The sequence below is a fragment of the Symphalangus syndactylus genome, chromosome 20, assembly GCF_028878055.3.
Source record: "Symphalangus syndactylus isolate Jambi chromosome 20, NHGRI_mSymSyn1-v2.1_pri, whole genome shotgun sequence".
Lineage (NCBI taxonomy): Eukaryota > Metazoa > Chordata > Mammalia > Primates > Hylobatidae > Symphalangus > Symphalangus syndactylus.
This window is the reverse complement of record NC_072442.2, coordinates 50,271,966-50,284,568: the sequence shown is the minus strand read 5'-3', so window position 1 is coordinate 50,284,568 and position 12,603 is coordinate 50,271,966. Positions and strand designations below refer to the sequence as shown.

The 12,603-nt window shown below is 42.6% G+C and overlaps 1 protein-coding gene across 2 annotated transcripts in view; it reads left to right on the top strand.

Annotated features, from left to right (window-relative positions):
• Positions 1-475: 475 nt before the first annotated feature.
• SMURF2 (SMAD specific E3 ubiquitin protein ligase 2) overlaps positions 476-12,603 on the top strand; it is a 110,347-nt gene continuing 98,219 nt past the window's right edge. Inside the window, exon 1 of one of the 2 annotated variants that reach the window (XM_055256932.2) lies at positions 476-1,012. In XM_055256932.2, coding sequence (XP_055112907.1) covers positions 961-1,012 — 52 coding nt within the window. In that variant the 5' untranslated portion in view covers positions 476-960. The remainder of the gene's footprint in view (positions 1,013-12,603) is intronic. The other variant, XM_055256933.2, reaches the window with a different exon arrangement.

The following is a 12,603-nucleotide window of genomic DNA, read 5'->3' as shown; positions in this document are numbered from 1 at the left end:
TAACCCAATCTCCTCCACCAGGTGAGTCCCGGATGGAGGTGTCAACTACAAGACCAGGAGCAGAGCACTCCTGGGGCTTTGCTGGAACCATCGGCGTGGGAATGCTGTCTCTTCCCTCGCCCGAAAGACTCCAAGTTCCCGGCAGGCAGCGGACTCGGTTCTAACCTTCCTCGCCCCAGCCTCTCGGAGCGCCCTGCACGCAGTGGGCGTCTAATAAATGCAGTCGGCCCTGCTTGGACAAAAGTTCTCCCTTAAGTGGACCGGACACTAAACCCCTCCAGGTGCCACAGAGCTGCCGCGCCTGCCGCCACTTTGCTCCCTGCCTGCTCCCTCCCAGCGTTCCGCGTGGGACCCTCGGCGGCAGCTCACACCCTCCCTGACTGCCGGTGCCCGCCCGGGGCACCCTGCGCGCGCCTGCCGGCCCCGCCCCGCTCTGCTGGCCCCGCCCAGCCCCGCCCCGCCGGCCCCGCCTCCCGTCTCCTCCCCGCCCCCCGGAGCCGACGAGTGGCGGCGGCGGCCCCAGGTCCCGGGTCCCTCAGACAAGAGGGCGGGTGGAGGAGGAAGCGGCCGAGCCCAGAATCCTGCTCCGGCGCCGCCGAGCACCGCCCGCCTCAGCCGACCAGCCCCGTCGGCTACTGAGCCTCGCCGAGACGAGAGGAGGGAAAAGCCTCGGAAGCCGCGAGAAAGCGGCAGGGGCGCGGGCGGAGGCGGCGCGGGCGGCCGCGGCTGCCGCTTTGTTGTGCGGCCCGGGCCGAGGAAGGAGAAGTGGGAGGAGGGGGAGCTCGGCGTCCTGCTCCCTCCGCGGCTCATGGCGACGACTCTCGGCACATCCGGGACCCTCCGGCCGTGGCGGCCGCGGCGCCGGCTGCTCGGGCCCCAGCCCCGGCCGCTGTGGTGACTCCGCCGCGCCTCGCCGTCGCCCCCGTCCCCGTCCCGCCCGCCGCCCCCGCCGCCGGGGACATGTCTAACCCCGGAGGCCGGAGGAACGGGCCCGTCAAGCTCCGCCTGACAGGTGAGGGGGGGCGGCGGGCCGGCCTGGGCAGCCGCGGGGTGGGCGAGCTGGCGGGGGGTGCCTGTGGCCTTGGGAAGGGCCAGGGTCGCGATCAGTGGTGAGTTGGGGGTCGGAGGAGTGGGAAGGCCTAGTTCAGGGAGAGTAATTGGAAAACTACTTGCTCCGGTTTGGACATTCTTTAAAAAGCCGAGGATGACTCGGGGCGGGGGGTGGTCTTTTGTGGAGGGGAGGATACACCGGTTCGCATCGCAGGCGGATTTCAGGTCGGAAAGTCTTGGTCAAGGAGCCAGACGCTGCCTCCCAGGGCTCGGGGAGCAGTCCCTGGGCTACCGCCCAGGTGAGACCGTGAAGGGGATGAAGAGCTCCCGTGGCGAGGATTATTGAATCCGGTTGCTGACTGCGCGCAGTAAACACTCCTTAAAGATGGAGCGCTTAACGGGAGGGTGTGCGTGTGTGTTCCCGGGTTGTTACCTTACACACCCAGTTATGCCCGCATGAAAAACCTTTACTCCCCGCCGCCGGCCACCGCTGCCGGGGCCACACACCTTAAACTCACGTCTCTGAGGAGAGGAGACAGGTTGACTTTTCCGGTGTGCCTGTCTGATCCGACGGCTCGGGCTCATTGTACACTGTGTTTTGGAAGTGTCTGATTGTAGGGTGGCATGTTTGGGGTTGTTACTTTTAGGCCGCATAACTTGTGTCTAACTTCTAACTCCAGACCTGCTTTAAAAACACACTTTTTTGGGGGGAAGGGGTACATTTCTAAGTATGTGCTCATACAAACTTTCGAGCAAACTTTCTGTTACTTTCCCCACCCTCCTCCTTCCTTTTTCTAAATGGAAAAGAACGTCCGGAGGGGTTGCCAGATGGAAGACTACACTTACAAAGTGTTTATGATTCCAGGTGCATGAAATCTTTAACATTACAGGTATGTTTTGCTTACAATGCCATTTTTGGTATTCTTACATGGACCTGCCACCCCCGTTTTAGGAAAACTTGTATTTGGTTTGAAAAGGAATTGGAATCACGGCGTTATCCTACCTTCACCATTTACCCCTGATAAATTGTCCACGTTTATATTTGGGTGAGTGGTGAGAAAGATAATTTTCCCTAGAGGATTTGTGTGTGCGTGCACGTGTACGGATAAACTGTAATTATGTTTGCCCACACTAGACTTTGAGATTTATTTGGACTAATTTTGTAGTTGAATGCCTGTGTGTCACATCCCAGTCCACTGGCTGAACTTGCTAGATGAAAACTTGCAGTGAATTTGGTATTTGAGAATTTAGCTTGAATGTATGTTGGCTGCAATTTAAATAATATATTACCTTCATGACAGTTTTCCTTTCCCAAGGGAAAATTACAGGGAATCATTAACTGAGTGGTTCTTAATGGAAAACCTGGATTGGAGGATACTTGTATTCCACCCCCTCCCCACCATTCAGTGTCCTTATATTGGGAGGAGTCAGTGGAAACCTTTATAGGGGATCTTTGTTGCTTTAGAGTTTATCTGTTGCTGTTGCTATCTGGAGTCAGTGATCGTGGAAAGAACCTGTGATCCCAGGTGTGCAGAAAGCATCAGAAATAGGCTGTTTCCATTTACTTTCCTCTGGGCTATGTAGAGAAAATGAGGGAAAAAATAGGGATTTTGATTTTCTGCAGATAAGGTTAGTTGAGGTCTTTAGTATGACTCAATAGATCTTAAAGTGTTTATCTGTGGTTTCCGTACTGCCTATGATACGTTATAAAAATTTATAATTAAAGTTTATTAAGAGGAAAGATTATGCTTATATTTTAGGGGAAGGGGGAATATTGAACTACATTTATAGTGATTTTGTTTCAGGTTTTTCTGAGGAATTTTAAATACCCTGTGTCCTCTTAATAGTAAAAACAGTTTGAGGTACTCTGAGTTTCGTACAACTATTTGTCTCTGAATAGTTTTCTCTTAAAATTTGACAAATATTAAAAACATTGTCCTTCCTTCTTTGGTTACAGTGGAGTCTCTTCTGTTTTGCCAGGAAAGTTAACGTTATTTTTTTTTCCATTTTTGTTCATCATTTATAAATTAGATGGTATAGATTTTAGCAAATAGATCTCAAGAGCTGGATTCAATTAGCAGCTTTTTAGGACATAAACATTAAAGGGTTAGATGGAAAAGATTGTTTTGACTGACTGGATAAATGACAGGGCTGTGTTTGATGTGCGTCCAGGAATTGGTCTGGAGCTGGTGCCCAACTTCTCAGTCCATCTTGAGAAGCCAAATAAAATATTTAACCTAGGCCTCATTTTGTTTAAAAAAAAAAAAGTTGATTCTTTGTTAAGACCTTAAGAAATGTTTGGCATACCTTTAGACTAAGTGTTTAACAGTTCATTTAGATCTGGGTTCCCTAATAGAGGAAAAAAAATCACTTATAAAAAGATCCCACAGTGAATTTATATTTGGTTTCCAATACACTTGGGCTATAAGGTGTTTTAAAATTATTGTTCTTTGCTTTAAGTTAATACCATATTACAATTTTAAATTTATAGAGTACCTTTGATTTCAAGATGCTGTATAAACTTTAGTTACTTGATAATAATAACCTTATTGTGGAATTGCCCCTTTACTGAAAGGTATAAATATTTCTTACACGGTGACACACACACACACACACACTCACACACTCATACACACTCTTTCTTTCTGAAGAAGAGGAAATATTTGAACCATGAGATCTCTGCCCACAATTGATATTAGACCTTTCCACTTATTATTCTTAAAACCACAATCAGTGAACTGTTTGGTATTTGTCAGTGCTAAGAAGGTGGAGCTGATTTAATAATTTGATCCCAAATTTTAGATTCCTCAGGCAATTGGGGGTTAGAATCTGATTTCATCCATCAAGCTACTTCTGTTCTTTATGACACATTAACATATGATCATTGAAATGGGCTGTATGGTAACACTATCAACTTCAACTACTATTTCTATAACAAATTGATTACAAAATGTATAATGTCTATATCATTATACTTATATCTGATACAGGCTTTTCTTCCAATGATTTGGATAGAAAAATATTCTTTACAGTAAAAATTTTGGGATAATTTTTTATACCATTATTGTTTCTGAAAACCAAAGGCTGGAAAAAGTTTAGTGTAATTTCTAATATTTTAAATTCTTAGGTATGGAGAAGTAGAATAAGATTACTCCTCCAGAACATTTGTTTCAGACCTTTTTATACATTTAATGTTTTTGTATGCTGCTTCTCATATTATTAATTTCAAAGCCCTTGGCAATAAGGAGAATTAACCTTGTCTATAATGTAAGGAGATTTAACTTTAAAAATCTCCCTTTAGATATGCTAGCATCTTAATCTTGTTTCACTACGTATTTTATCGATTCAAGGCTTTAAAAATTATAGCTTAATTCTATTTCTCAGGTTTTTAAGTATGCCTATACACCATAATGACTTTATTTATCTTTTGAGTTGGAGTTTCACTCTTGACTGGAGTTGAATGGCTCAATCTCGGCCCACTGCAACCTCCACCTCCCGGGTTCAAGTGATTCTCCTGCCTCAGCCTCCCGAGTAGCTGGGATTACAGGCGCCCACCACCATGCCTGGCTGTTTTTTTTTGTATTTTTAGTAGAGACGGGTTTTGCCACGTTGGCCAGGCTGGTCTCAAACTCTGGACCTCAGGTGATCTGCCCACCTTGGCCTTCCAAGGTGCTGGGATTACAGGTGTGAGCCACGGCACCTGGCCCATAATGACTTTTATATACTAGAGGTGTTAGTGATTTGAATGTCCCCAGTTCGTTTTATTTTCTTGGTTTCTGAGGAGGAAGCCAATCTAGCTGAGCTCCTTCCTTTTCTCTTAAATTCTGTCTTCTGGTCTAACCCTCTTCAGGCAGGCAATAGAACATGCCAAGGTCCTTTTTGTAGTTTGGTATTCGTAATAAAGTCTGTGTATTTTAGTCATCACTTTTACTTTTTTCTTGTTGGTTGAGCTGTTACTATCACAACATACTAACATCTCATTTAATATAACTCAGTTTTAAAGATAAATGAAGGGTCATACTTAGGCATACAAGATTTTTATTTTAGCCCTTTTTTTTTTGAGGCAGAATCTCATTCTGTTGCCTACACTGGAGTGCAGTGGCAACAGCGTGCAGTGAGTGATCCGGCTCACTGCAGCCTTGACCTCCTGGCTCAGGTGATTTTCCCACCTTGACTTCCCAACTGGCTGGGACTACAGGTCCGCGCCACCGTGACTGACTAATTTTTTTACCTTTTTTTTTTGTTTGTTTTTCCAGTACAGATGGGGTTTCTCCAGGTTGCCCAGGCTGGTCTTGAACTTCTGTGCTCAGGAGATCCTCCTGCCTCAGCCTTCCAAAGTGCTAGGATTACAGGTGTGAGCCACCATGCCTGGCCTATTTGAGCCTTTTTTGGTGAGAGTCTTAAAGACGTAATATGTCCTCCTCTTTTCAAATAGACCATACTTAGTAGAACTTAATGTTTTATTCATGATTTCAATACAATTATGAATATAAATTATTGTTTTGTTGTAATATGTAATGTGAGGATTTCATTAGGGCCTGTAGAGAGAAGTATTTCACCCTGGCTAAATGGTGATGGGTCGTTTGTTTAACTTTGTTCTTACTAGTTTTCCTCTTTGCCTTCATTTTTGTTTACTGATAACTTTCTTTGTCTAGGAATGCTGAACTCTTGAAATACGCCGTTGTAATCAGCATTGTTATGTGTTTCTGTATGATTGACATGTATTGAAAGTTTACGTGCCAGATGCTATGTTAAGTTCATATCTATTATCACTTTTAATTTTCATAGTAGCTCTAAGTGGTAGGAGAAACTGAAAGTTGGAGAAGTACATGTCACAACCAAAGTTGTCTAGAAAGCTTATTACAAGTTTATTAGAATTTGTGTGGAAAAATAAAATTGACATACTCTGTTCACTTCGAATTGCCCTCGCCCCTAGCAATACTTGCCCATCTTTTAAGGCTCAACTCAAAGATTACTGTTATCCCTAGAACTTTCCCTGACCTGAGTTGAACTGTCCTCTGTGACTCTAAGAAGCTCTTCTTCTAGTACCAGACCTAACCCACTGGTAGGCGTTTATTGTTCCTATGCTTTAAGTGCAATGAAGCCAGGATCCTTGTGTGAGTATGGATTAAGACCTTTTTGGCATTTTATTTAATGAATGCTGGAGAGCTATAAATAGTTCCGAATAGTTCTGCATGTGTTCTTGTGTTCTTTTTTTTTTTTTTTTTTTTTTTTTTTTTTTTTTTTTTTGAGACGGAGTCTCGCTCTGTCGCCCGGGCTGGAGTGCAGTGGCGCAATCTCGGCTCACTGCAAGCTCTGCCTCCTGGGTTCACGCCATTCTCCTGCCTCAGCCTCTCCGAGTAGCTGGGACTACAGGCGCCCGCCACCATGCCCGGCTAATATTTTGTATTTTTTAGTAGAGACGGGGTTTCACCGTGGTCTCGATCTCCTGACCTCATGATCCGCCCGCCTCGGCCTCCCAAAGTGCTGGGATTACAAGCGTGAGCCACTGCGCCCGGCCGCATGTGTTCTTTATGGCTAACGCATTGGGTATGAGTGGCAAGAGGTGAGGCTCTAGACAGGGACCAACCTAGTTAGGACCTTACTGTAGTTTTCCAAGATGTTCATTTTTTTTAAGGTGGTGGGAACCATTGCAGGATTTTAAGCTTTGATATATTTGCTGTTTAGACACAATGTGGGAGCAATATGGAGGATGGACTGGAATGGGAACCGTGAAGACTGGTTTTAGGATAACTGTTAAGCAGATTCAACAGCAACCATCGTTCAGATTTTTTTGTTTGAATGTTTATTTCCAAATTTTTTATTACAAATAATTGCTGTGAACATCTTGGTGTAGGTAACTTTGATTTTCTTTTTAAGGATTTTTTTTTTTTAGAATGCTTCCATAAAAATACTGTTACTGAGTTCAAGTGTGTGGATATTTTTAAGGTTTCATGAGTAATTTTTCCTTTAGGCTGCTTCTTTAAAGAGTTGGGCCTATTTAGAGCAGCAGTAAATAAAGATGTCCCTTTTTACTATTCTGTTATAAGTATTAGCTAATTGCGTTTTACATTTTTTGCTAATTTCGTGGCATGTGCCATTTAAACATTCATGAAGCAGAATATTTTCCTGTCTGTTTACTAATGATGTTTATTTTCATTGACTTGTTTGGCCTTGTCCTAGTTACGTTAGAGCCTTAGTGTTTTTCTTATTGATCTACCTGAGACTTACAAATATATTAATCTGTTGTCATATTTGCTACAAACATTTCCGTGGTGAATTATTTGTCTTTTAACATTGGTCATTGTTTGGACATGTAGAAATGTGTTATCTTAGGAGTCAAAATCTGTCCAACTTTTGTTTTTCCTATTCTATACTTGGAAGAACTTATTCTTCAAGAAGTTTGATAAATAAGTACATTATATTTAATGTTTTTTAAAAATGGTTTAATAAACTATTTCCCCTTCAATTGCTATTTAGCCATCTTGTCATTATTTATTAACCAATTCTTCCTTTCCACAGTGATGTAGTATCTTTTCAGTTATATTAGTTATAATAGAGTCAGATATAGTTCTTGTTCAGTGCCATACTGTTTTTATTATTGTAGCTTTATAATTTAGTTTAGTATTCTCACTAGGCCAGTTTTTTTAAGAGACGGAGTCTCACTCTGTCAATCAGGCTAGAGTACAGTGGCGTGATCTTGGCTCACTGGAGCCTCTGACCCCTGGGTTCAAGTGATTCTCCTGCCTCAACCTCCCTAGTAGCTGGGATTACAGGTGCATGCCACCACTCCCAGCTAATTTTCTTTTGGGTGGAGATGGGGTTACACCATGTTGGTCAGATTGGTCTCAAACTCCTGACCTCAAGTGATCTGCCCACCTTAGCCTCCCAGTTTCTTTTTGTTTGTTTTGGTATTATTTTTTTCTTCCACATAAATTTTAAACTTGTTAAGTTTAATAAGAAATTTCACTGGGGTCGGGTGTGGTGGTCATGCTTGTAATCCTTGGACTTTGGGGAGGCTGAGGAGGGTGGATCATCTAAGGTCAGGAGTTTGAGACCAGCCTGGCCAACATGGTGAAACCCTGTCTCTACTAATAATACAAAAATTAGTTGGGCGTGGTGGCACATACTTGTAATCCCAGCTACTGGGGAGGCTGAGTCACAAGAATCACTTGAACCCGGGAGGCAGAGGTTGCAGAAGAGATCATGCCACTGCACTCCAGCCTGGGCAACAGAGTGAAACTGTGTCTCCAAAAAAAAAAAAAAAAAAAAAAAGACATTTCATTGGGATTATCATTAGAATTGCTTTACTTTGGGAAAAAGAAGTATCTAAGTTTATTTAGTTTTCTCACCCAGGAACATGCTATGTTTTTACATTTATGTAAGCTTTGGCCCATATTGTTCAGGATAGCTTTATAATTTTCTTCCTGAGTTTGAATTTAATTTCAGATAATTTATATTTGTGTGATTTACATTGTGTTTTCTAATCCTAGTTATTGCTTGTATTTAGGAATGCAGTTATATGTATTTTTGCTTGATTAGAACAATTTTGGCTGGGCGTGGTGACTCACGCCTGTTATCCCAGCACTTTGGGAGGCCAAGATGGGAGGATCACTTGAGCCCAGGAGTTCGAGGCCAGCCTGGCAACATAGTGAGACCTCATCTCTATATTTATTTATTTATTATTATTATTTTTTGATACTGAGTTTTGCTTTTGTTGCCCAGGCTGGAATGCAATGGCGCCATCTTGGCTCACTGCAACCTCTGCCTCCTGGGTTCAAGCGATTCTCCTGCCTCAGCCTCCTGAGTAGCTGGGATTACAGGCATGTGCCACCACACCCGGCTAATTCTGTATTTTTAGTAGAGATGGGATTTCTCCATGTTGGTCAGGCTGGTCTCAAACTCCTGACCTCAGGTGATCCACTTGCCTCGGCCTCCCAAAGTGCTGGGATTACAGGCATGAGCCACCGCACCCAGCTGATGGCTAGTTTTCTAGGTGTCAGTGTTTGGTACTTGTTACAGTTGAATGTTAACACTTAAAATTTTTCTTTTCTCTTGGATTTCTCTCCAACATATAAGTAGTTGAACAAAGTGAGAAATTTTATTTCATTAAAAATTTTTAAAATACGTGCACTCTTCTGAACAAGAATAGTTTCAGACCGACTTCTGTTTTAGAATAGCTTCTGATGGCATTGACTACCTTTTTTTAAAACCATATTTGATATTATATTAAAAAGTGTCAAAAGATAATCTTAAGTTTGATTGGCAGTTTGGTTTGGTTTTGTACAAAAATTGATAGCAGACATAAAGTTTAAATTTTTAAATAAAACTTGATGATTCATTTTTAGGGAGGAATTACCACATGGATGATTGCAATCATGCAATGCTCTTCCCATTTCTTCCCAAAAAGTTTTTTCCCAAAACATTTTCTCTTACCTCTTTGTAGCCAGTTGTCTTCTTCAATACCCAGAACTTGTCAACCACTGATCTGTTTTCGGTCACTATAATTTTGCCTTTTCTAGGATTTTGTGTAAATGGAATCATACTGTCTGCAGTCTTTTGGGTGAGGCTTCTTTTAGCATAATGCTTTTGAGATCCATTCATGCTGGGTATCAGTACTTTGTTCCTTTTCATTCCTGGGGAATATTGCATTGTACACCAATTTGTTTATCCGTTTATAAATATCTGCAGACATTTGTTGTTTCCAGTTTTTGGCCATTACGAATAAACATTTGAGTACATGGCTCTTTGTGAACATGTTTTTCTTGCCCTTGGGTAAATGAGTGGGATTGTTGCATCATACAGAAAGTATGCATTTTAACTTTTTAAAAATCTGCTGGGCGGATTGCTTGAGCCCAGGAGTTTGAGACCAGCCTGGGCAACATGGCAAAACTCCATCTCTACAAAAAATACAGCAATCGGTCGGGTGTGGCCTGTGCCTGTAGTATCAGCTACCCGAGAAGCTGCGGGAGGACTGATTGGGCCTGGGAAGTTAAGGCTGCAGTGAGCTGTGCTCACACCACTGCATTCTAGCACGGGTGACTCTGTCTCAAAAAAAAAAAAAAAAAAAAAAATTTTTTTTTTTTTCAAAGTTGTACCATTTTGCATTTCTACCAGCATTGTATGAGTTTCAGTAGTTCCTCATCCTAGTCAGCACTTGATACTGTCTGTCTTTGATCTTAGCCATTCTAATTGGTAGGTACAGATATTTCATTGTACTTTAATTTTTACTTCCTTAATAGCCTACAGTTTCTTTTTTTTTTTTTTTTTTTGAGACGGAGTCTTGCTCTGTCACCCAGGCTGGAGTGCAGTGGCGCAATCTCGGCTCACTGCAAGCTCCGCCTCCCGGGTTCACGCCATTCTCCTGCCTCAGCCTCTCTGAGTAGCTGGGACTACAGGCGCCCGCCACCACGCCCGGCTAATTTTTTTGTATTTTTAGTAGAGACGGGGTTTCACTGTGGTCTCGATCTCCTGACCTCGTGATCCACCCGCCTCAGCCTCCCAAAGTGCTGGGATTACAGGCGTGAGCCACCGCGCCCGGCTCAATAGCCTACAGTTTCAAGCACATTTTAATGGACTTACTCATTGTCCATATAATCTTTGGTGAATATCCAAATCTTTTGTTCATATTTTAAAATTGGATTGTTTTCTTATTGAGTTTTGAGAATTCTTTATGTATTCTGGATATAAGCCTTTTATGAGATATATACTTTGCATATATTTTCTCCCGGACTGTAGCTCCCCCGCCGCCCCCCAGATGATGTCCCAAAGAGAAGAAGTTTTGAATGCTGATGAAACCTGTTTATCAGTGTTTTTATTTTGTGGTTCATGTTTTTTGAGTCCTAAGTCTTTTTCTAACCCAGAGTTCTAAAGATTTTCTCTGTGTTTTCTTCTGCATTATTTATAATTTTAACTCATACATTTAAACTTATTTTCAAGTTAATTTTTTATTATGCTGTGAGAAGTGTCATGATTTTTTTTCATATGGATATTCTATTTTTGTAGCCCTATTTGTTGAAAATACTTTTGTTTCCACCATTGAATTGTCTTGGCACCTTGGTAGAAAATCAGTTGACAGGCTAGGTGCGGTCGCTCCTGCCTATTCTTTGGGAGGCCGAGGCAGGAGGCTCACATGAGGTCAGGAGTTCTAGACCAGCCTGACCAACATGGCGAAACCCTGTTTCTACTAAAAATAAAAAATTAGCCAGGTGTGTGGCAGGTGCCTGTAATCCCAGCTACTGGGGAGGCTGAGGCAAGAGAATCACTTGAACCCAGGAGGTGGAGGTTGCAGTGAGCCGAGATCGCGCCACTGCACTCCAGCCTGGGCGACAGAGTGAGACTCTGTCTCAAAACAAACAAACAAATCAGTTGACAGTATACATAGAATTCTATTTCTGGACTCTCTTGTGTTTTCTTTATGATTCTACCCTTTAAGTTTATTCTTTTTAACACTATGCTGTCTTGATTACTATAGCTTTAAAATAAAGCAGCTTTCAAACAAATTGAGTCTTTGATTTAGGATCTTGTAGTGCTTTGGAGCGATTGTTTAATTTGTTCAGCCAATAAGTGTTTATCATTTTTGATCTGTGACAGATATTATTTTTATTATGTGGTACCATGAATGGAGATATAAGAAATCAGAAAAAGCCTAGACTGGGCCCTGTAGTTTTCCTTTCAGAATTTCTATTATGAACCTTACATTTTAAAATTATTAGTCTTTTTCATCTCTTACTGATGTGATGAAAGAGGATTGCAACAACCATGACTTAACATAAGTTTGCCTCTTTACCAGCTATTAGTCCCCTCAAATCATTTTTGGAAAAAGGTGGAATATAAAGAATAAACATATCTAAAATGTGACCATAGAAAAGAAAGGAGGTGATTGGTGTGTTAAGTGTGGGTTGGATTATAAGTATTTGTCATTTTTACTTGTATTATTATTTTTGTGACAGGGTCTCTGTCACCCAGGCTGCATTGCAGTGGCACAATCAGAGCTCACTGCGATCTTGAACTGGGCTCAAGTGATCCTCTCCCCTCAGCCTTCTGATAGCTGGGTCTACAAACATGCATCACCGTGCCCAGCTAATTTTTTTATTTATTTTTTATTTTTTGTGGACATGGTGCCTCACCGTGTTGCCCAGGCTGGTCTTGAACTCCTGGCCTCAAGTGATCCCCTGCCTTGGCCTTCCAAAGTGCTAGGATTACAGGCCTGAGCCATTGCTGCGCCTGGCCTGTTTTTGCTTGTATTATTTTATGTGTATATTTTTTCTTTTTTCTTTTTTTTTTTTTTTTTTGAGGTAGAGTCTCGCTTTGTTGCCCAGGCTGGAATGCAGTGGCACGATCTCAGCTTACTGCAACCTCCACCTCCTGGGTTCAAGCAGTTCTTCTGCCTCGGCTTCTGGAGTAGCTGGGACTACAGGCGCGCGCCACCATGCCCGTGTAATTTTTATATTTTTAGTAGGGACAGGGTTTCACCATGTTGCCAGGCTGGTCTTGAACTCCTGACCTCAAATGATCCACCCTCCTCAGCCTCCCAAAATGCGGGATTACAGG